At 38.8% G+C, this 25,894-nt stretch overlaps 1 protein-coding gene across 2 annotated transcripts in view; it reads right to left on the reverse strand.

Moving 5' to 3' along the window:
- Positions 1-240: 240 nt before the first annotated feature.
- Positions 241-25,894, reverse strand: part of mtpap (mitochondrial poly(A) polymerase) — a 47,038-nt gene continuing 21,384 nt past the window's right edge. The window contains exons 7-9 of one of the 2 annotated variants that reach the window (XM_057824619.1): positions 21,918-22,010; positions 21,711-21,784; positions 241-7,907 (exon numbers count right to left, since the gene is read on the reverse strand). In XM_057824619.1, the coding sequence (XP_057680602.1) occupies positions 7,581-7,907; positions 21,711-21,784; positions 21,918-22,010 (494 nt within the window). In that variant the 3' untranslated portion in view covers positions 241-7,580. The remainder of the gene's footprint in view (positions 7,908-21,710; positions 21,785-21,917; positions 22,011-25,894) is intronic. The other variant, XM_057824618.1, reaches the window with a different exon arrangement.

The raw sequence follows: 25,894 nt of genomic DNA on the forward strand, positions 1-25,894 counted from the left end.
GCTAATTGGATGCCAGGAATGCTAGGCCAATAGCCAATTGCAGAGCAGCTACAACACCCAGCAAAAAGTATGGAATCACCAGTCTCGGACGAGCACTCACTCAGACATTTTATCATATAGAACAAACTCAATAAAAACTCAGATAAAAAGCCTGATAAAATAGTAAGTTCAAAAGTGCAGCTGTTTAGCATTCAGAAACACTAAAAGAAATAAATAAAAAACATTGTGGTGGTCAGTAAATGTTACTTTTATAGAGCAAGTGCAGGGAAATATATATGGAATCACGCCATTCTAAGGAAAAAAATATGGAATCATTAGAAACAAACAAAGAAATAATACATCTCTAGGCTCATAATCCAATTCAAATAAAACCATTTCAGAAACTGCTGTCATTTGTTTTTCCCATCATGATGCTTGTTTAAGGACACCCAAAAGCCAATATTTTATATGCTGATGAAATCCAAAATAAATGCTTTTTCCACGGACCTAAAGATGCAGTAGTTAAATCAAGGGCATCACTAGACTTGAAGAGCATACGAGAGGGGAAAAACATCTTAAATAGCATTATTATGTGAATTAGAATCACATTTTGAGACGATTCGACTATATACAACAATTTAGCAAAGCGCAGATGACGAGAAATTAGTCTTTCAATCTGCCGGTTAGCCACGCCGACCATTATAGGGCTCTAGCGTCCCCAACAGGTGGATGACGTCAGCGGGAGACTGGGCTCATCGGTTTTACTATTCAGCCCATTGAGGGAGAATTATTCAGAACGAGATAAATGCGACGAAGAGAGCCGTAAAATGTCATTGTTTCAGTCCCTCTACTCCAATATTTTTACAGGATATTCTTTTTATCCAAGTATTTTTCCCCAATAGCTAAATAAATGGCTTGAGAAGGACCAGTCAGCCCGTGAAGGGGGAACTATTCACAACGAGGAAAACGCGACGAAGATATCTGCAAAATGTCATTGTTTCTGTCTCTTTACTTCAATATTTTTACAGGATATTCTTTTTATCTAAGTATTTTCCCCAATTGCTAAATAAATGGTACGGTCATGACGAATAACAGTCTTGTGCTAAATGGAATATGAAATAATAAAAATGCACTTATTCAGGACATGGCAAAATTACTCCATAATGGTCAAAACTGTCGACTTCACCTTTACTGTCGCACCTCCCGAATGATATTTTATGACACCTAAATCGGACATATGTCATTTCCCTTCCCCGGCTTCGGAGAATGTAAACAAACCAAGAGGCGTGACAGCTAGCCGACATGCTAACCCGAACCGAGTGATGTTTCAAAGTCTTCGAAGCGGAAAATCACACATAACTAGCCTGGATTATTTGAGACGACGACTGGGTTGATTGTCTTTGCGGATCGGCAAACTGCCCAGTGGAGAGAAATTTACAGCTCGTTCCCCGGAGGAGTGCGGCTGCAGTTGTTGTGCAGCTAACGTGCAGCTAATGTGCATGAGGAGAGCTTTTTACATGCCTATCAATGATCACACGTAAGTAGTCCTTTATTTAAAGAAAGTTTGTTGTGTTTACTTTGTTATCGCTGTATTCGTATTTGACATAATACAAAACAAGATGTTTACTCTCTTCCTCGTAAGTCCAATGGTCCCACAGTAGTAGGGCTTGTTTTGGCCAATATCCACAGTGAATGGGAACCTTTTGAAACTCCAAAAAAGCGCACACGCCTCTCCCTCATACAGCAAAATTTTTCTGCAGCCGTTTGGCTGGCGTCATGCGAAAAATAAACGTATTAATCCGAAAAATCAGCTGAATCCTCAGTCCTCATACACAACAATACGGCTGTATAGTGAAGAGGACGCCTTCATCCGTACACGTCACAGCGCCCTCCTCCTCAATGCAAAACCGAAGCCGGAAGTCACTCATTTTCATGGTGCGGGATTCAAAAAACTAAAATATAGCGATCGCATCCACACACATCCAAGCGGTCCATATCATTCAGGAGCATACAATACAGCGTGTATTTTGAAATAAACGTGCTTTTTCATGTCACATGCACTTTAATACAATACTGAGGCACTCATGAATCATAAAAAGTCACAAATAGCGCATTAAACTATATCTAAATGAAACCAAACCGCGTTTGTTTAAAAAGTAACGTTTTGTTTTTCAGCCATCAGTATTCAAAAGGATAATTGGGATATCCCTTGTTGATAGTCAATTTACCTCTGCTCATGCTCATCAACTTCCATCCCTCCTTCACCTCTTCCTAAACTGCTGCTCTACTTTGTCTTGACAGAATTGGGGGTTATCACTGTAACGGTTATGCAATTAATAAGTGTTTCTCAACTGGAAGGTTGTGACCTACAAGTGGTTTCTGTTGCTAGAAGGGTTACCTAGCTTACCTCTGTCAATTCTCCTTGATGCGAATAGGGTGCTTTAAACACCACTTGTTGGGATGTTAAAACACCAGTGTGATCATAAGACTGGACTGCAAGCTTGTGTTGTATGTGGTGATGTATCTGTATTGTTACATTTAATTCACTGATCCCCAACCATCGGGCCGGGAACCAGTACTGTTCCATTCGTAATTGCTACAGGGCCCCAGAGAAATTTTAAATAATTTAATAACGACTACAATCTGGCCTGTACCTCTTGACACATCAATATGCCTTTATTGACTATTTCGAGTATAGTTTGGTGTACGTCGCGCTCTAGTGGTTGGCCACTGTTACTGGGGTGTTTGCACACTTATAGCAGCACAGCGCCAGTCAACATAAACAGTAACATTAGCTGCTATTGACTGTGTGCTGCGGGCGGCAACGTCTGTACAGCTATTTTTCTGGAAAAGGGCCACCTGCTGAGCCAGAAGAGGAACCTACAACCGGGTCCATTCTGCATAATATGGCTAAAAGCTAGCAAATGAGGCAACAAAAGTGAATGCACTGAAAGCGTCATACCTCATGGTGAACTGCATTGCCAAAACCAAGAAACCTTTCATGATTGGAAAATAACTCATTATGCCTGTGGATAAGGATACAGTGAAGAAAATACGTATTTGAATACCCTCCTATTTTGCAAGTTCTTCCACTTAGAAATCCTGGAGGAGTCTGAATTTTTCATTGTAGGTGCATGTCCACTGTGAGAGAGATAGTCTAAAAAAAAAAATCCAGAAATCACAATGTACGAGGAGCATTCAAAAAGTAATGCACTCAAGTGCATTGCTCGTACAGGATTTTACCAATCTTGTTTATATTTGGCACAAACATGATAGGACACACCTTTTTGTGATTGTTATATGTGGTTTTCTTATTTACAGATTTTTAAAGCTTAAACTAGCTTCCGAAATGGCTGCCCCTCTTGAAGCTCGTCAGAAACAAAGAGCTGTAATTGAATTGAAAATGCAGAGGGAGAAACCCCTCTGAGGATTCACAATGGGCTAAAAATGTCTACATGGATGATACCATAGACTATAGTACTGTAAGAAGATGGGAACAGTGATTTAAAAACAGTACTGAAGACCATGAAGGATATCAATGGAATGGTGTCACCCAAATTCACCATACCATAGACTATAGTACTGTAAGAAGATGGGAACAGTGATTTAAAAACAGTACTGAAGACCATGAAGGATATCAATGGAATGGTGTCACCCAAATTCACCAAGGACCAAAAAGTTCAAGGCCAAAAATCAGCTGGCAAAATTATGGCTACCGTTTTTGGGATTCTCAAGGTGTAATCCTTGTAGATTCTTGCCGAAGGGGGAAACCATTAACTCTGAGGTATACATTGAGACTCTTAGGAAGCTCAAAGCAAGAATTCGACGTGTTCGGCCCAACTTGGGCATGGCAAATGTGCTCCTCCAGCATGACAATGCATGTCCTCACACAAGCATCAGGACCATGGAGGTCATCACTTCATTTGGATGGACTGTGATCCGCCATATTCTCCTGATTTGGCACCGTCAGACTACCACCTCTTTGGTCCAATGAAAGAAGGACTCCGGGGCAACCGATATGGCAATGACGATGAAGTGAAAACTGCTGTCAAGAATTGGCTTAGAGATCAACTGGCTGAGTTCTACAACACTGGTATACATGCCCTCGTTCATAGGTGGACTGTAGCTCTTGAGAGAGGTGGAGACTTTGTGGAGGAGTAAAAATGTAATCATCACACTTGTACCTTTATTGTGATCTATAATACATGTTGCTATTATAATTTGTTTGTACATAATAAAGTTGGGTGCATTACTTTTTGAATACCCCTCGTATTATGTATGACAGCTAGAATTCTGACCCTGAAAGACCTGTTAGCTCGCCTTTTAAAAGTTCACCTCCACTCCATGTATTATCCTGAATCAGAAGCACTTGTTTGAGGTCGATGGCAGCATAAAGACACCTATCCACCCTATACAATCAGTAAGACTCAAACTTGTAACATGGTAAAGACCAAAGAGCTGTCCAAAGACACCAGAGACAAAATTGTTCAACTCCACAAGGCTGGAAAGGGCTACAGAGCAATTGCCAAGTAGTTCAGTGAAAAAAGGTCCACTGTTGGAGCAATCATTAGAAAACGGAAGAAGCTAAACATGACAGTCAATCTCAATTGGAGTGGAACCCCATGTAAGATATCATCTCGTGGGGTCTCAATGATCCTAAGGTGAGGAATCAGCTAAGAACAACACGACAGGAGTTGGTCAATGACCTCAAAAGGAGCTGGGACCACCGTTTCCAAGGTTACTGTTGGTAAATACACTAGACGGCATGATTTGAAATCATGCATGGCATGGAAAGTTCCCCTGTTTAAACCAGCACTTGTCAAGGCCTGTCTTAAGTTTGCATATGACCATTTGAATGATGCAGGGGAGTCATGGGAGGAGATTTTGTGGTCAGATGAGAGTAAAATAGAACTTTTTGGTCATAATTCCACTAATCGTGTTTGGAAGAAGAGAATTATGAGTGCTATCTCAAGAACACCATCCCTACTGTTAAGCATGAGGGTCGTAGCATCATGCTTTGGGGCTGTTTTTCTGCGCATGGGACAGCATGAGTGCACTGTATTAAAGAGAGGATGACCGGGGCCCTGTATTGTGAGATTTTGGGAAACAACCTCCTTCAGTCAGAGCATTGAAGATGGGTCGTGTCTAAACCCTAACCCAATGACCCGAAGCACACAGTCAGGAAAACCAAGGAGTGGCTTCATAAGAAGCATAACAAGGTTCTAGCATGGCCTAGTCAGTATCCAGACCTAAACCCAGTAGAAAACCTTTGGCGGGAGCTCCAACTCAGTGTTTCTCGGTGACAGCCCAGAAAACTGACTGATGGGTGGACCAAGATTCCTCCTGCAGTGTGTGCAAACCTAGTGAAAAACTACAGGAAACGTTTGACCTCTGTAATTGCAAACAAAGGCTACTGTTTCCAATATTAACATTCATTTTCTCAGGTGTTCAAATACTTATTTGCAGCTATATCACAAAAATAAATAGTTTAAAAAAAATCATATACCGTACTGTGATTTCTGGTTTTAATTTTAAAGGGATCCTCGATCTTAAAGACAAGTAATTCTTAAAAGATAAATGTTAGTATGAGTTATAAAAATTTGATATTAAAACCCCTCTTAATGTTTTCGTTTTAACAAAATTGGAAAAAAAATTTTAAGTGATAGGTCGCCATTTTCATAGATGTCTCAGTACAGTGATGTCACCGGGCCAGTTGCTGAACTTCCAGCGTGTCACTCGTTAGCTACCGCAACATGTTGTCGGTTCTGCCCTTCCAACTTGAACCAGATCGGAAAAGTGAAGAGCAGGACAGCATTGTCGGTTGTTCACAAGACGAGCAGCAAAGGCAAAATGCAGAGCAGGAAATACCTGATAAGACAAGAGTTGGGCAAAACTGGTGATGTACTCGCAGCCAGTGTGTCTCAATGACAACGGAGCAAGAGAGTGAGTGTAAGCTGTTAAGAACTCCGTTTTTTGTTAGCAGATCTTCAAGGTGAGCTATTGCGTGATCAAACTTATTCCAATATAATTATATAGATTGTTAGCATCCAGAGCTGTCGTGTGCTTTACATACAGTCCAGGGCAAAAGTTTGAACACACCTTGTCATTTGTACATTTTTATTTTCATGACTATTGACATTATAAACTCTCACTGAAGGTAATAAAACTATGAATGCACACGTGTGATAGTCAGGATCGGAGTAGTGTTGTGGCTGACTGTCCTCATTAAATTAGTCATCTGGATCAAGTGTCCTCCATGTTTTGTACATCCAACTCACGTTTAGCTACATAAGGGTGGTCCATATTAAGTGGCCACTGTATCGCTGCATTGGACGTGTCTGGATCACTTTGAGTAGCAGCATCACTCATATTAGGTGAATACTGTATAGACACACTTATTGCCTGATGAATTGACAGCAGAGGGGAATTATTAGCTTCTTCTGTGACTAGCAGTACGCCAGAAGGTTCGCCTACTGCTGTAGAGACAGGAGCGGCTTGCCTGCTTAAGAGAGCGGCCAGCAGTTTCTAGTCTTTGGCGTTTTATTGCGCACATTTCACTCGATATGCAAGCGCATTGAGGCTTTTTGTGAGGGAAAATAGTTGGAACAGCATTTGATTTTAGTCTACGCTTATATCCAGCCGCTCAGGTGAGCTAATTCATAAGTTGTCGACGACTAAAAGCCTCGAACGCGGTAGGAGAAAATTGGCGAGAACAAAGCCTTGGGTCTTTGGGAGGTTTTGTCAGTCTACAGGCATTTTCCCAAACCTTTCTCCTTTTCTTGTCAATAGGAAATCTGTGGAGACTCACATCACTCCCCTAGTTTCCATTTGACTGAGAATTGAATCCAAAAGCAGCACATCGTGGCATGTTACGTAGCTAGTTTAGGCAGCAATACACAATTGTTGTACACAATTGGAAACATCCCAATTATGTCATCACTCCAAGCCCGCCAAACATGCCGCCAACTATCGGTCAAAATATGTAGTAAATATTATAAAATATTGCCACTGATTGAACATTTTATGTGTTTCTAACAACATATTTTGGTAAAAGAGAACAATTGTGGTTTATTAGAGCCTACATGTCTTTAAGATCGAGGATCACTTTTAGATTATCTTTTTTTCAAAGTGGACATGCACCTCTAATGAAAATTTCAGACCCCTCCATTAATTCTAAGTGGGAGAACTTGCAAATTAGCTGGTGTTCAAATACTTATTTTCTTCACTGTAGTTATTTGACTCAACGATTGTATCCAACTTAATTCATATAGTCTAGGGTTTATTACAATGAGTAAAACATTTGCATTGTGATCATCTGACATAGCTGTACAGCAAGTGAACACTGATTTTGAAACACAAACATAATATATATGGGGATTATCTAATCAAGTATACAGTATGTCCTTTGAAAATGAAACTTTAGCTTCATCTTGCTCATGATTCCAGACATCTGTACGGGCATAAAAGTTTCAGTGCCATCCTCCAGTGATCATGTAAAGAACTACATCCCGTAAAAAAAAGTTCCTTTCTTTATTGCGGCTGAGGTGTCCTTGAGTCAGGTTAAAATCAAATAAAGTTATTTTCCTGGGATGTCAAGAGTCTTAGGTCCTTGGTTGTTTTTTATTTTTCAGGGATTCTAACAAGCTCTTGATCCTCTCGCTAGCAGGCTCCCTTTTCATCTTCTTTCCACTTTTGACCGCTGCAATCTGCGAAGGGAGCAGAAGAGTTGCTAGTCCCCAAGCCGTGACCGTGTAGCCCCCTTTGGGTGTGATGGTATCGCTCTGTTGAAGCAGCCAGGTACTCTCCTGACACAAAGCCACAAATCGTTGTAGTTGTGTGCCGTTGACGTTCTTGCTGACGTTCAGGGCTGTTTCAAACGGGTTCTGGATGTGCAACGGGGCAGCCTCAGGCTTGTTCTGCTCTTTGCCCTGGAGACAGTAAGGGAGGGAAGGTCTAGTGGGTTAAAATATGTTGGTGATCAGTGCTGCGTGTACTGTATGTAATGGTCCATCTATCTTGTTGGTCATGCCTCCTTACACCAGTATCTGGGGCACTCTGGACCTGACTGGAAATACTTTCCCCAAAAGGGATCAAAACAAAACAGTAAAAGGGAGGAATAAATATGAATATGGCCTAGTAGGATACTTTTGATTTCCGGATAGAAACGTGAAATTTGTACAGGCATGTGTTAGAAATCGATTCAAACATGGGCTCAGCTTTTCATCTATAGGTCCCGCCCATCAAACAAATCATCAATATGAGGTTAGGAGGGAGTCAGACAGGCGAAGCAATTTGTCAAAGGAGCAGAGCCAACCAGAAAATTGTGGCACAGTAAAGTGGATTTACAGCTGTTCCTCCCGAAGCGAAAGCTTACAGGCACAGGTCATGGCTACCTTCTACCTGCAAAGCTGTGTCAAACTTGATATTAGTCTCATATATTGGACTGTTGGGTCGATCTTCACCTACATCATCAATTCATTCAAATGCCAAGCACAAGTAAAGTACCGTGCGTCTTGTGCAATATAATGCACAACCAGCGGGACGCTAATCGGTGAGTGGGGGCATATTGGGCAAACATGATAGATTAATGACTCAGTGCAGGAATACAAGAACAAAGCTTTGGTGATCATTTTTCATATAAAGGGAATTGGAAACAGCTTCAAACACAATCATTAGTCAAAACTGTTACACAGATACGATCTGAAAAGCAAGCCATAAAAAGACCAAAAAAGTGTATTTTTTATTTTTGGCTGAAAGTTCAGTGACTGATATTGATGGTGCTATATAATTTCTATATATACATGGCGGAAAACACAGACAAGGCTGCTCTTGCACCCCTCTTTAAAATAAACTGCTCTATTTTAAAGAGCATACGACAGGAGAAAAAAAGTCATAAATAGCATTATTATATGAATTAGAATCATATTTTGAGACGATTCGACTATATACAACAATTTAGCAAAGCGCAGATGACGAGAAATTAGTCTTTTAATCTGCCGGTTAGCCACGCCTACCATTATAGGGCTCAAGCGTCCCCAACAGGTGGATGACGTCAGCAGGAGACTGGGCTCATCGGTTATACTATACAGCCCATTGAGGGGGAATTATTCGGAACGAGGAAAACGCGACAAAGAGAGCCGCAAAATGGCATTGTTCCAGTCGCTCTACTCCATTATTTTTACAGGATATTCTTTTTATCCAAGTATTTTTCCCCAATAGCTAAATAAATGGCTTGAGAAGGACCAGTCAGCCCGTCAAGGGGGAACCATTCACAACAAGGAAAACGCGACGAAGAGATCTGCAAAATGTCATTGTTTCTGTCTCTTTACTTCAATATTTTTACAGGATATTCTTTTTATCCAGGTATTTTCCCCAACTGCTAAATAAATGGCATGGTCATGACAAATAACAGTCTTGTGCTGAATGGAATATGAAATAATAAAAATGCACTTATTCAGGACGACATGGCAAAATTACTCCATAATGGTCAAAACTGTCGACTTTACTGTTGCACCTCCCGAACGATATTTTATGACACCTAAATCGGACGTATATCATTTCCCTTCTCCGGCTTTGGAGAATGTAAACAAACCAAGAGGCGTGACAGCTAGCCGACATGCTAACCCGAAACAGTTATGTTTCAAAGTCTTTGAAGCGGAAAATCACACATAACTAGCCTGGATTATTTGACATGACGACTGGGTTGTTGATTGTCTTTGTGGATTGGCAAACCGCCCTGTGGAGAGAAATTTACAGCTCGTTCCCCGGAGGAGGGCGGCTGCAGTTGTTGTGCAGCTAACATGCAGCTAATGTGCATGAGGAGAGCTTTTTACATGCCTATCAATGATCAAACGTAAGTAGTCCTTTATTTAAAGAAAGTTTGTAGTGTTTACTTTGTAATCGCTGTATTCGTATTTGACATAATACAAAACAAGATGTTTACTCACTTCCTCGTAAGTCCAATGGTCCCACAGTAGTAGGGCTTGTTTTGGCCAATATCCACGGTGAATGGTAACCTTTTGAAACTCCAAAAAGGCTCACACGCCTCTCTCATACAGCAAGATTTTTCTGCAGCCGTTTGGCTGGCGTCATGCGAAAAATAAACGTATTAATCCGCAAAATCACCTGAATCTTTAGTCCTCATACACAACAGTACGGCTGTATAGTGAAGAGGACGCCTTCATCTGTACACGTCACAGCGCCCTCCTCCTCAATGCAAGACCGAAGCCGGAAGTCACTCATTTTCATGGCGCGGGATTCAAAAAACTAAATGAAAATAGTGATCGCTTCCACACACATCCAAGCGGTCCATATTATTCAGTAGCATAAAATACAGCGTGTATTATGAAAAAAACATTCTTTTTCGTGTCACATGCACTTTAAGCCAAAAGAACTGTTGTGTTTGATAGAAAAATATGTCTATATGCTGCCATAGCAGTTTCATGGCGCATTATGTCCCTGGACTATTCTTAATTTGTCCGTTTTACCCTGGGGACCCCCATTTACAGACACCGCGCAACCTCTTTTGTTTCAACCCAGCCATAGAAATAAGTAATTATATGTATTATCCTCAGGCATGAAAATGGGACAGGGGTTAAAAAGGTAAGAAGAGGGTGGAGGAAATATGTTTGGTACACTGTACAACTAGGGTTGTCCCAAATGACTAATTTTCTCCTGATTAGTCAGCCGACTATTTTTACGATTAGTCGACTAATTTTTTTTTTTTTTTACTAATTTAGCAATGACATTTTTGATGACGCTTATTAGTTCACAAAAACATTTTGAAACACTGAAATTCTTTATTAAAGTACAAATAAACATGTAAATAACAGCAATAAATCACAAATAAACAATGAGGTCATATGGTGATGGCATTAACTAGTGCAAAAGAACGGAATGTAAACAGATTCAGAACACAGACTTCACCTAACAAACATGATTTAAAACAATTCTCACAAAATATCTAGCATTACTATTATAGTATACTACTATATATTATAACGTATTATAATCATTGCCAATCAGATTTTTCAAAAAGGGTGTCATTTTAAAGCTATTCTTAGTGTTGAATTTGAATTCTGAAGTATGTGGAATTAACTCCAGAAATGTTTTTTATATGAAGAACATGACGTGCTTTTAATTTTATTAGGGTTGTTCCGATCATGTTTTTTTGCTCCCGATCCGATCCCGATCGTTTTAGTTTGAGTATCCGCCGATCCCAATATTTCCCGAGCCGATAGCTTTTTTTTTGCTCCTGATTCAATTCCAATCATTCCCGATAATTTTTCCCGATCATATACATTTTGGCAATGCTTTAAGAAAAAACATGAATAAAACTCGGACGAATATATACATTCAACATACAGTACATAAGTACTGTATTTGTTTATTATAACAACAAATCCTCAAGATGGCATTTACATTATTAATGATGGGAAGTGGAACCATGACTGTGCAACGTGCTACCAATTGCTATATCTTCTCTGCGTTGGGAAATAACATAAGGTGTTAAGACAATGATCAATTGCCACCTTGCTTCCCCAAATTGCTTCCCATGATATTTCTAATCATAGGGAGAGGGATTGCAAGGCTTTAGCCAATTAATAAAAGGCTCCAAAGGCTGCCAAAGTTCACTCTACTCATTTTGCGCAGCCTTTTATCTCTCTATATAGGTAAAACGGCGTCATTACACATTGAGCGCAACAATGAGTGAGAGGGTCATGCAGCGCATGCATTAATTGCGTTAAATATTTTAACGTGACACATTTTTAAAAAAATTAATTGTAGCCGTTATCAGGATAAATTTGATCCCTACCTTAAGCCTAAACTGAAGACTCTGGATGAGTGTAACATATTCTGTCTGTGACGTTAAATACAATTAGAAAACAATTTAGTTTATATATATATATATATATATATACATATATATATATATACATACATACATACATACATAAAAGGCATGGCGGATATTTTTTTGCCGATTCCGATACTTTGAAAATGACGTGATCGGACCCGATCGAGATCAATCGGGACATCTCTAATTTTTACCTGTTTTATAGCAGGCTAAAGTAGGGTGTCTTATTTTGTAGCAATACTAATATTTACAGTGTTTAATATAGATGTGTTTCCTTATTTTGTATGTCTGAACTTTAATTCTACGGTGTGTTGATGACCAATAAACATCTATGAAAGGAACTAGTCTCTTATGCCTTCAACACACACGTGTGCAAGCACGCACAAATGTATGCATGCACGCACGCGCGCGCCGATAAAATGTAGCCGTGAAATTTACCGCCCACATTTTTATTTACTGTGCGATGAATGGACTCATTGCATATCGCGACCGGCTTAGCAACTTCAATAAAACATGTCGTTAGTTAGTTAGTTAGTTAGTTAGTTAGTTAGTTAGTTAGTTAGTTAGTTAGATGGACTTAATTGTCTCCTGTCGTCTTCCAAAATTACAACTGGGTGACGGCGCTTTAGGTGTTCATTCACGGCCGACGTGCAGCAAAGCTTGGCAATGAAGAAACGGGACACAACAGTGTACCCTCCTTTGTTTTGTTGAAATGTTTTCGCCACTCTGCTGCGCTTTTTTGGCCTTGTGCCACTTTCTCCGCTTGCATACCAAGCGTCTGACATTAAAAAAAATCTCCCGAAACCCAAAACAAATAAACGTTTAAAAGGGTAAATATTTGAAAAAGAAAATCTCGACCATTCCTTGATGTCTGCGAGTTCTGCATCGCGACCCTTGTTATAGCACTGTGTTTCAGCCATAAAATCCCCAAAGAGTCCGGCTGTGGCCATTCATACGTGTCTTGACATTCGGTGATACAGGCTACAAAGAGTTTTTAATTCGAAACAAGGTAAGTACGCGATATCTCGTTAAAATCATGGTGTCTTTAATTGTGCTTTCTCATGCGCTCACCTCGAGTTACTGGAAAGGCACAAAAAGACATACTGTACATTTCAGTCGAACGCTAACACGAGAATTATGGACACAGCAGGCTAACTGACTCGCATGCTGTCCATTATCTTTTCAAACCTTGTTGCCGTTTGGATTGCCTTTTATGGGATGATATCGATGTATTTAATACATTAGATGCTTAAATCATAAAGCCTAGGTCTGAGGCTTCAAGGCTACATACAATAACTAGGGTTATGTACTCACATTGATATGTTCCCTTTATGCATGTGGAGCCTTTTATTCTCAGTATCTCATATTCACACGCTTTAATCATAATTGAAAAAATATTTTAAAAGCCAACTGCATAAATTAAAATATTATGGTATTGGAATTTAACCCCTAAAATTCCCCTGGAAATGTTTTTTCTTTGCACAGATTAAAATCAAGCCAAATCAAAAACTGTGAAGTTATCATTAACTATACAGCTAACTCCCCATTTAGCCATGTTTATTTACAAAATAAAACACAGGGCTAAATTAAATCTACATTTATTCACACACCAATTTTCTTTATTACTGTACATCAACCCACATGTCTTACTGCATGGATATTGATTATCAAAGACTTGAGTAGACAAAGGGGGATAATCTTGAAGTGTTGGTTATTTATTATGTACCTGGATGAGTGTACAAAACCGTTTTTAAATGAGAAACTTTCCAAGGAAATTTCAAAGGTCTGAAAAATTTCTGTTTTTCACTCACCTGATTTGATCTACTTTTAAGGTGTCAAAAAACATCCTCCTATTTAAATTCAGAAGATTTTAAGCTTTCAAATGATGCATCACACATGCATATAGGACGATTTTGAAATTTTACCCTTGTGTTTTCCTCCAAATATATATATAGTATTCATGCTTTTCCGCTGTTAAATAAAAAATGGTTAAGGCTGTTGTTTCCAGCAAGGCGACTATATAGGTGACATAAACCCCTTACTCAAAGAATGTTATTGAAAAAGGAAGCTTGTGATATGTGAGTAGAAATGACAGAAATGAACAAATATTTCAGTTACTTTACCTTGTTGTTGTGCAATACACAATTCCAATAATATTTTCTTGCTGCTCTCAATCTCTTCTCAAATATAATTCAAAAATCTATACTCAGTGTAGAAGAAAAGCCTGATCATATCTCTGTTGTTGTTCTTATTTAGCATTTCAAATGCCAGTTGCCAAGTCATCACACATGAGTGAACCGTGCCTGAAACTGCTGAGGCATCACGATTCATGTATGTGTACAAATGCCGTGAACCGTCACAAACGTAAAGTACATTGCTGTTTTTGGCAGCTCTTTTAAATTTGTCTCAGTCTTTTGGACAAAATTACTTATTAGTCTTAGTCCTATTTTAGTCATTTCAAAATGTTTTCGTCTTCGTCTAGATTTAGTCGACGAAATCTCATACAAATTTCGTTTAGTTTTAGTCAACAGTTACTCAAAATGTTTTTGTCTGTAAAATTCGAAGGTTTTAGTCCAGAAAAGAAGATTTCCAATAATTCTGGATGAACATAGTAGTGCTGAAACGATTAATCAATTAACTCAAGTAATTCTATTAGAAATAAGCTTAGAATCAAATTTTGCTGCTCCAAGTATTCGTTTAATTAGAGTGACGTTGTATGGTTTATTTTGAAAGTGTTTGTATTTAGTTTTAGTGATTTTGGGTGGATACATTACCATCTAGTGTCAACGGTGAATATGACATAATCCATTTAACATGGCTGAAACCAGCTGCTCCCTGTTAGGACCAAGATAAGATAAGTTTCTGTTTGAGCTAAAATGCTTTTTATGCATTCATAATTAGTTTTTAGGTATATTTAGCAGTTTCATTTGGGGGGGGGGGGGGGGATTATGTGAACGATTTCTAAATAGCAATGTAAGAAAAAAAAACATTTAAGCAAGCAGACTTTCGCTATGCAAGTTAACCAATTGTTCTTTTGTTTTACTTAGATCCTCATTTATTTATTTTAAGCTCAGGTATTTTAATTTATTTTTAAATGAAAGTGCAATACTGCTTAGTTAGAAGAAACACTCAGGAATTTTTATTTTCCATTTGCATTTAATGCTCTTTTGAAAGTGCAATCTTAGCAAGCCTTTGTTTTACATCTTCTACAATTAATTTCTGCAACGCGCTAGATGTTCAAAATGCGATTACCCGAGTATTTGAACTAACTAAATGATAGATTAATCGACTTCTAAAATAATTGATAGCTGCAGCCCTAGTACATAGACAGACGAGCACATATTGTAGCGTCTACAAGGACAACGCCAACTTTGTGATAATACACATTCAGCAGGAAAAGCAGCACATTATTCTCAATTAAACGTACCTAGAAGGCACAAACTGTATGTAAAAAAAAAAAGTTGTCATTCTGCCATTCGGAAGCTAATGCTAACATGAATGCTATGCTGATGCTAGAAGTTACATTTAGCGTTTGCTGATCACTCAGCACATACCTTTGAAGTCTAAAGCAACATTGCATATTCTCTCTTGCCAAGATAAAAAAAAAAATCTCCAGTGAGGACGGAGAGGGGTAGCATATCTCAAATGACCCAAACATTGATACGATGCAAGCTGACGTACTCCACATACAACATGAAAATGTCACGCATTGTGAATGTATGACCGAAACGATGTCGCATTTTCATCTCGTGGTCATCTCGTCAGGTGAAAACTGGCATTCGTCTCATGATGTCTCCCAAGCAGTTTTTTTAAGCCCTTCATTAAAAACTGTCAACAAAATATTTTTGTTATCTTCATTGTTGAAGAAAACAACACTAGCTAGTAGTGTAGTATTGTTAAAAAGGTGCAATAGTTACATTACCTCCTTATTAATTAGTTTGCTACCTACTTATGGACTTTGCTTCTTACCCTGATGAAAGTTGAGATTGCAGAGACGTCAAAAACACGAATAAGGTAATGTCATTTTGATGTTTTGTTGCTGGCTCAATTAACATTGGTGGCCACAAAGGCTAGCATACCATTTGCAATCTCCGAAAGTCCCAAAAGGCAGCAGTTGTCGTAGTGTAACCCCGATGACAGACAAAGCAATATGTCAATGTCAGGAAAAACACAACCTCCTTGGTAGAGGTAAATAACGCTTCTCAGCCTGATGAAGTTCCTAAATTTGATCTTGGCTCAAGGGCATCGGATCTCACAGGGCCGGCATCAATCAGACGAGACAAGGGCAGCTGTCATCTGCGTGGGCTGACAGCCTCCATGCAAGCTGCCTTCACTATCAGCTGATCTACCTTGATAGAGCTTACTATTGAGGATGTAATGAAAAGAGTGAGGATTTCTAGTGTGGAGGTGCATGGATGCTGGACTGGAAATTCCAGCTGAAACTAAATCTACTTAACTCATGTGGTATTGAGTTTACCGAATTTTCCGCACTATAAGGCACACCTAAAAGCCTTGAAAATTTCTGAAAAGCAAACAGTGTGCCTTATAATCTGATGAGTCCTATATATGGATCAATATTGGATAATCATGACATGAAATTCCTTTTAGTGCATCACCATCTAGTGGATCTATAACACAACCCCAACCACTACTACTACTACTCCTACTGCGCCTTATAATGTGGTGCGCCCTAAACATAAAAAAAGTTATAAAATAGGCCATTCATTGAAGGTGCGCTTTATACTCTCCATAGCACCTTATAGTGTGGGAAAAAAAAGAAATGTGAGCTTTTTTTAAATGTGTCATTTTTGCATTATACTCCGGGTTATATTACATAATTTCTCTTATTGAGTGGAAACTGTGCTTGCTTACTTACCATAGCAACTAGACTCTCTAATGGAGTAAGGAGCTTATAATTATTACACAAGTGAATTTGAGCGTGAATGGCTGCTTGTTTACATGAGCCCCACGATTTGCTAGCATCAATCCAAGGTGTTCCTCGTATCCCGCCTTTTGCCCAAACACAGGTGGACTACAGTCTAGCTCATCTGTGATGTTAATGACAGTACAGAAAATAATTGGATGATGATGGAAATTATGGTATTCAATTAATAAATATACAGTATATCTCCGCAAATTCAAGGTTCTGCATTTGTAGGTCTTTTTAGCAAGCCATTATTTGCTGAAAAATCCACATATTTCCTAATTTGGTGCTCTTGCCTAAACGATAAAAGTTTTGGGTTGGCACCATCTGGTGGCGATTTTGTGCAAGGTCCCTAATGAATTGAGTATAGCAGCTTAATTTAGACCAGTGCTTCTCAATTATTTTCTGTTACGCCCCCTCCCCCAGGAAGATGTAAACGTTTCGCGACCCCCTCACACAACTTTCTGCCGCCACTGTAATTTGTATCATTTGCCTTTAAATTATTAATATAAGCATACCTCTGCATAATATTGTGTTCTTTTTAATATTAAAGAAAAAATATATAGCTCAACTTACAATAAAGTATAGAAAAGACAAAGTGCATCACTTTGCCTGAATTAAAGAAAAAAAAAAACCACACATCCAATCTGTAAAACTACATTCACGGTACATTTTTTGACCATCTAATAGTGAAAAATAAATTAATAAAATCAATCAATACATACTAATAAATTCAAACAACCATTTAACCGTAAAAACAAAAAATAATCGAACAAAAACAACAGTGTCATTGGACAGTGGGACAGTTTTTATTTTTGCTATTTTGCACTGAGCAACTTGGTATGCCACCTTTTATGATGCTAACAGTGCTCGCTGGTTTACTGATGTAACACTGCGACACAAAGCGGGATAATTGTTGACAATATTTGGCACATCTTGGCTGAAAAAAAATCAAGTGGCTTATGAATGTGAGTGGGGTCTGTTTATAATGTTTGTTTATATGTTTATAAGTGACATCTTATTTTCATGTGGCTTCCTGTTGTCCGTTGCAAACATTTTTAGACACAGACTGGTCTTTTCTCGTCTCCCACTGTTAGAGCTGGGAATCTTTGGGCACCTAACGATTCGATTATAAAACGATTATTGATGCACCCCCTTCCTTTTTTTTTTTTTTAATGTTTTGTACATTAGTTCCAAAATTGTTCAAAAATACTCTCAGGCTAAACCAAACTACTATTTCAGTATCAAGTTCGAATATAGCAGTAAACAAATATACAAAAATAACATTAAATAAAAAAACTCCAGTCCCCATTCTGTATCAGCAGCTTTAAACTACATTCGATTAATTTAATGTTGTGAATCAACCGTTAAAGTTGTTAAAATTGCTCCCGTTATTCCATAATTTCCCTTTTGTCTACTTTCGACATGTGAAAGTTTTTAAACTATTTTAAAGATAGATTCAAGTCAATATTTTACCGATTTAGGAGTATTTTAGATAAAAAGTTAATTAGGTTTGCTTGGAAGGTTCGCTACAACAGCCTTGCAGGGAAGTGTACTGCTTTAAGATGGCGGCCGTTTACTAACGCCCGCATCTAGCTTTTTGTAGATATGCTGCTTACGCTACCGAATCTATAATGCATCTAGTCCTATATAAATGATATCTACCGTAACATTATGTGGCTGTACTTTGTAGCAGCTTTTCGGCAGCAGTCAGGTATGTTGTTGTGTTTTTTTATCTCGTGGCATGAGTTGAGCTAGAGCCGTGAGTTGAGCATTGGCATTGCCTGAGGGGCCGGGTAATGAGAAGCATGATGTTTCGCTACTCTCGCTCCGTTCTGTCCTGAAGACCGCGCGTGCGCTGAGTGTGTTGTACTTCCGCTTTACTTGGCATATTTCAATAATCGGAATTTGGATGTTTGTGAATCGTTCTCGAATCTTCCACGGCCGAATCGCGAATAATCTAAGAATCTGAAATTTTGCACACCTCTACCCACTGTATTAAAAGTCAAAGCCAAAAGCTACATACGCTTTGTCATATTTCCTCGTCTTAGCTCGTAATATCTCCAGTGCTCTTTGCTGTGTGCTCTTGTTTTGCTCAAAAATACTGTGCACACTTTGAAAATGATACATTTTTCAAGTATGGCAAAAAAGTATTTTCCCCGAGGTCACATCCGCCCCCCCCCGGCATCGCTCTGCGCCCCCCTCAGGGGGCCCGCCCCACTAGTTGAGAAGTATTGATTTAGACAGAAGGGACCCTTTGCAACATTCTTTTAGATTTGTAGTCAAATACAACACGGTATTCTGTAGGAGTGTTAATTACTCACTTCACTTTTTCCAATGCCTTTTTATTGAGCACAGCAGTTTTACGCCATTCATTGTCAGCTTTATCATACCCTAATAGCGAGAGATCACGTTATTAAAATATCATGGGTATTATGGTAACCATAATTATCTCCCAGCCAACTTTTTCATATATTCTTACATGATTTCAGTAATTGTACACCCCAGGTCACAATTTTTGAGACACCTCACCATTCAACAGGATGAGAAACTGAAAAAAATAAACTTTTGACCGTGCGTGTACTGTTGAATAATTTTTGCTGAGGTGTCAATATTAAGTTACCAAAATTTAGTGAGCTAGTGTCAAAAAGGTGAATGGTTTTAAGGTGCAAATTAGAAGTAGGTAAAAATATTGATCGAATCAATGTCACAAAATCACAAAACATTGCATGTGTGCACTTAGCAATAGACATGAACTAGGATTGAGATAGCAAAAAAAAGTTACATTGTATGTCAGTACTGTAGATGTATTTACACTCTAACTGTACTGTACATACATATGGTACACTTTACTTTTTCAGGGTTCATACATAACTGTAATTATTTTGACTTTTGTTTATGGCGGAAAACACAGACAAGGCTGAAAAAGCAGTTTCTGCTCATGCACACCTCTTTACAATAAACTGCTATATTTTAAGCCAAAAGAACTGTTGTGTTTGATAGAACAATATGTCTATCTGCTGCAATAGCAGATTCATGGCGCATTAAGTCCCCAAACTATTTTTAATTTGTCCATTTTACCCTGGAAACCCCAGTTTATTGATGTTGGGCAGCCTCTTTAGTCTCAACCTAGCCATAAAAAGACAAATTATCGTATTTATTATTCGAAATGTCTGTAATTTTTATCTTAGAATCATTGATTGGTGTCTAATATTTAGTTTAAAAAAACATGACTTTAAAAAATTATTCACTTGCATGTTTTAAACTTTTAAACAAATTACGTCACAATGGGAAAAAAAAAACGGTGTCTGTAAATAAGTCACATATATCTACCTGATAACTATCGCTTAATTGTATTTTTTCTGTTACTGTCGCATTTTCCCCAATATTTTAGATGAGAAATAATCGATTAAAAAAAAAGAAAAATGGAAGAAATACGTTTAGGTGGGTAAATATTCGAAAATGAAAATCTCGACCACTCCTTGATGTCTGCGATTTCTGCATCGCGACCCTTGTTATATTACCATGTTTCATAAAATCCCCAAAAAATCCAGCTGTGGCCATTAACAGCTGTGTCTTGACACTCAGTGATACATGCTACATGGAGTTATTGAAACGAAATAAGGTAAGTACGCGATAATATCTCGTTAAAGTCATGGCGTCTGTAATTTTGCTCTCGCGTGCTCTCACCTCCAGATAGGGTTTTGCTGTTTAAATTTTAATTTATTTTTTAAATGCCCTCCTGTTCAAAATGTTTCTTCCCCAAGAAAATAGAGATTTTAAGCTTTCCAATGATGTATCAGACATGCATATAGTACAATTCTGAAATTTGGCCAAATTGGGGGTCTTAGAGCGGAACTCCAAGTCACCTGAGTGTTTTCCGCCCTGCACAAATAAAGGGTGTGACTAAATCAGAACAATGATATCAGAGTTTCCCCTACATATAACAGATTGTGGCGCACCTCCACACCAAAATAAAAGCCGCCACGCTTTGCAAATGAGATGTTTTTTAAGGCCGTTTCAAACTAGCGGCAGCCTAGTGTGAAGGGTTTGGCGGCAACCTATTCATCGTGTATTGTAATATCCGTAACGACGCGTAGCCCCCTTGAAAGACGATACCTATACCGATAGATGTACCGTAGCTGAGAGGTGCGACATTAGCCTGGCTAATGAAATATTTCAAATAGATCTTATGGTACTTCTTTGGAAAAAAATGTGGGTTTAAAAAAAAAAAAAAAATCACATTTGTCATGATATGACGCAATTTCGCCGTAGCACAACCTGGTGAGGCTGTCCGACTTCGATGCAGCTCACCACCACAGCTTCAAAAAATCCTAGGGGAAACCCTGGATATACCGTGATACTTTGTATCCCAAAACGTTATTGATATTCATCCTACCACGAATCGATATATCATTTTAAAAAGATGTCACTGTTAAAAAATAAAATGTAACCAACAAGTTGCTACCAATTTTTTCCACAAGAATAGCCTTTGTTAACTCAATGGATTCTATTTATGGCGCTGGTTGCTCAATGGGAGGGGTGAATAAAGAACGTTTATTCTTTTGACATCCAGAGTGTTCACAGTCAGTCTTTCCTCTTTTCGGGGCAATTACAGGTCACTTCCTGTTGAGTTTGAGTCACTGCCCATTCATTTGGGGTCACTTTGTGTTCTGTAAATATATATAACATAGATGCCCCAAAATCAACAGGAAATGGCCCAAAATTAAACTCATTGGTTGCCATTGAACACTTTCAGACTTGTCCTGTGTTGGCGACTTGTGCTCTCTATGCAGGGAGGGCAGGATTTAAACAGTCTAAGTTTGACATGACGTCATTTTTTGTCTGCATCAGCAACAAAATAAACCACACATTTCCAAAGATGGACAACAAATAAATGACTAAAATTCAAGTATTGTATCACAATTTGGAGAGAGCAGTCATACATACCTTTCTGATATTTATGGACTTCTGCTTGAATGAAAAGGAGGCATAAAACTCGAAGAATTCACAAAGCAGTTTCTCTACGACAAAGGGAAAAAATGCAATTAGCATTGGTGTGCATAAGTAAGAATATCTGGTAAATGGTAATGGTAAATGGTGTTATCTGCATTGAACTGTATGCCCGCAACCTGGTCTTTTTGCTCCCGCTCTCACCGAGTGTTTCTGTGTTGCCCGAGAGTTGGATCCTGTCGAAGTCGCTGACAAATGTGCAATCATTCCCCTCGATCACGCTCTTGTCTGCGGGACCTTGTGGGATGAAAGCAGGGACACAAGGTAAATGGGGGTCTTTAAAAGTCTATGACAGTTATAAATAAGGCACAGACGAATAGGGCTGTTCATGAGGAAAAGGAGTGGTACAATGGAAAAGTGATGAAAAAAACATAAGAGGGCATGGATTCTGTCCATACTAGGCTTACCAGTGATGCCCTTGCAGGGGTAGAGAATAAGGGAAATTAGTTCTTTTGAAGTTCACTGGCCCCACTATCAAAACTGGCCCAGGTCAACGCAGCCAGTGGAGTGCTGTCATCATTGGTCACATGACCAGGGAGTTTTTGCGCTAAGAAGATTGCTTACAATTTTTATTATTTTGTGTAACATCGGCGTGTAACAAACTGGCGTTAGCATTTACCCATTTTCAACTTTACGGGGCGTACACGAATAACCCCGAATCCCTCAACTACTCCGGTAACTTTCTCTTTCAGAGTGGTCTTTTTATCTCCCAGTGCTTGGCCGGGTGCTGGGTGTTTCAAAAACATGCCATTTTGTAGTATAACGTTAGGTGGGTACTGAGATCAATCAGCAACAGTAATCTGGTTGCGCGCATTCACACGGGAGTGAGCAAGCGAATTAGGTGTGTTTACACCCGACGGAGAGCAACGGCTAACTGCATAGACTGAAGGTTGTCTTTGTTCAGGATAGTTTTTTTTTTTTAATTTATTTTATTATTATTTTTTTTTTATTCAACGCATTATTTTGATGTTGGAGCAATCTGTTGGCCCTGACGGTTTTAAAAGTACTTCCGGGCCAATTATATTGTCGACCCCTGCCTTGTTAGCAACAGTGTTGCTTTTGGCAGCCATTTTAATTTTCGTCTTAGTCTTTTGGACGAAAAATACTTCTTCGTCCCAGTCATATTTTAGTCATTTCGAAATGTATTCGTCTTCATCTAGTTTTAGTCAACGTAAACTCAGACAAATTTCGTCTAATTTTAGTCGATAATTACTCAAAACTTCAAAGGCTTTAGTCCATGAATGAATCAATAAATATTTCCAACAATTTCAATGAATATTAACAAACGGGCACATAATTGTACAGTCTACAAGGCACCATCTTCGAAGTGACAATACACACACAGCAGGAAAACCGTACATTATTTTCAATTAGTTAAACTCACATGGACGCCACGAACTATATGTAGAAACTTTTCCAAGATAATAAGATGACACAACACTAAATGCTAATGCTATGCTAACGCTACGAGTTACATTTAGTGTGTGATGATCACTCAACACAGACTTAGCCTAAAGCAACATGGCATATCTAGCAAAGATAACAAAACAAAACTGACCAAGCAGCACCTGACATATTTTCAGAATAGGAAAGTCTGGAACCTGGAGACTAAGGACACTGATGAGTAAGTGTGTGTGTGTGGGGCGGGGGTAATCCGTAATTGGGAATTAATTGTTGCGTTCTGTATTGAACCAATACTGAATATATATGAATAGATACATTCTATGTATTTTAGGAGTTTTGGGGATGTCCGTTTTTTCTCTGCCTGTACAGCTTTGGGTGCGGGGGGGGGGGGGGGGGGGCGTCCCGTAATTCTATTTCTGAAAGGTGGCTAGGCGGGGGCGCAGCACTTCACATGAGTAACACTACCAAACACTACTACAATGCGTGCTAACTACACATACGATAAGAAAATGTCACACATTGTGAACTTATGACGAAAACTATAGCGCAATTTCATCTCGTTCTCGTCTCGTCAGACGAAAACTGGCATTCTTCGCTTTATGTTTTAGTCTCCCAAGACATGTCTTTGCCTTTCCATCCTTAAAGTGCTTGTGACACGAAAAAGCATGTTTATTTCATAATACACGCGGTATTTTATGCTCCTGAATGATATGGACCGCTTGGATGTGTGTGGAAGCGATCGCTATATTTATTTTAATTTTTTTGAATCCCGCGCCAGGAAAATGAGTGACTTCCGGCTTCGGTCTTGCATTGAGGAGGAGGGCGCTGTGACGTGTACGGTAGAAGACGTCCTCTTCACGCTACAGTGTACTGTTGTGTATGAGGACGAAGGATTCAGCTGATTTTGCGGATTAATACTTTTATTTTTTGCATCACGCCAGCCAAACGGCTGCAGAAAAATCATTCTGTATGCGGGAGAGGCGTATGTGCCTTTTTGGAGTTTCAAAAGGTTCCCATTCACCGTGGATATTTACTGTGGGACCATTGGACTTACAAGGAAGTGAGTAAACATCTTGTTTTGTATTATGTCAAATACGAATACAGTGATTACAAAGTAAACACTATAAAATTCCTTTAAATAAAGGACTACTTACGTTTGATCATTGATAGGCATGTAAAAAGCTCTCCTCATGCTCGTTAGCAGTTAGCTGTTAGCACGTTAGCTACACAACAATTCCAGCCACCCTCCTCCAGGGAGCGAACTGTAAATTGCTCTCCGCCGGGCGGTTTGCCGATCCGCAAAGAAACTCGACAACCGGGTCGTCATGTCAAATAATCCAGGCTAGTTATGTGTGATTTTCCACTTCGAAGACTTTGAAACATCCCTCGGTTCGGGTTAGCATGTCGGCTAGCTGTCACTCCTTCTGGTCTGTTTACATTCTCCGAAGCCGGGGAAGGGAAATGAGATATGTCCGATTTAGGTGTCATAAAATATCGTTCGGCAGGTGTGACAGTAAAGGTAAAGTCGACTGTTTTGACCATTATGGAGTAATTTTGACATGTCGTCTTGAATAAATGGATTTTTATTATTTTATATTCCATTTAGCACAAGTTATTTGTCATGACCATGATATTTAAATAGCAATTGGGGAAAGTACTTGGGTAAAAACAATATCCTGTAAAAATATTGAAGTAAAGAGACAGAAACAATGACATTTTGCCGCTCTCTTCGTCGCGTTTTCCTCATTGTGAATAGTTCCCCCTCGACGGGCTGACTGGTCCTTCTCAAGCCATTTATATAGCTATTGGGGAAAATACTTGGATAAAAAGAATATCCTGTAAAAATATTGGGAGTAGAGAGACAAACAATGACATTTTGCAGCTCTCTTCGTCTCGTTTTCCTCGTTCTGAACAATTCCCCCTCAATGGGCTGAATAGTAAAACCGATGAGCCTAGTCTACCGCTGACGTCATCCACCTGTTGGGGACGCTAAAGCCCTATAATTGTAGGCGTGGCTAACCGGCAGATTAAAAGACTAATTTCTCGTCATCTGCGCTTTGCTAAATTGTTGTATATAGTCGAATCGTCTCAAAATATGATTCTAATTCACATAATAATGCCATTTAAGACTTTTTTTCTGGTGTCGTATGCTCTTTAAGTCATCATCATGAAATAACTTGTTCGTGGACAAAATAGTTTCTTTTTGTTTATTATACACACACACATATATATTTTATAATTATTGCATTAAAAACAACACTAGTTAGCACACTGGTTGACCATGATGAGGCTAAGGCTACGTCTACACTAGGATGGAGAATAGCCTTAAACGTTCAATTAATATACTATCCGGTATGTCGGCTAATGTACCTCACAGACTTCACTATCAGTTGACGGGACACATGGCTCGAGGCCGATCCGTAGGATGCCTATTTTAAAAAAACTTAAAAATATTTTCAAAACCAAAGCCGCTAGCGACCTAAAACCAAAACGGGTTAGGGTTAGTTATGAGTCTCCATGAGCAGCGAAATAAAAAAATTCAAAGTCATTCCCTAGTAAAATCCTGAATAATTATTTTTTTATACAAGTATAACAAAACAAAATGGCTATGAAATTCTCAAATTTTACACTAGATGCACAAAAATCACCAAATGCAGGGATAAAGACCTATATTTTCAGGATCAAAAGCAATATTTAACATATCATATTTAAGTTTT

This window comes from Corythoichthys intestinalis, chromosome 20 (assembly GCF_030265065.1).
Source record: "Corythoichthys intestinalis isolate RoL2023-P3 chromosome 20, ASM3026506v1, whole genome shotgun sequence".
NCBI lineage: Eukaryota > Metazoa > Chordata > Actinopteri > Syngnathiformes > Syngnathidae > Corythoichthys > Corythoichthys intestinalis.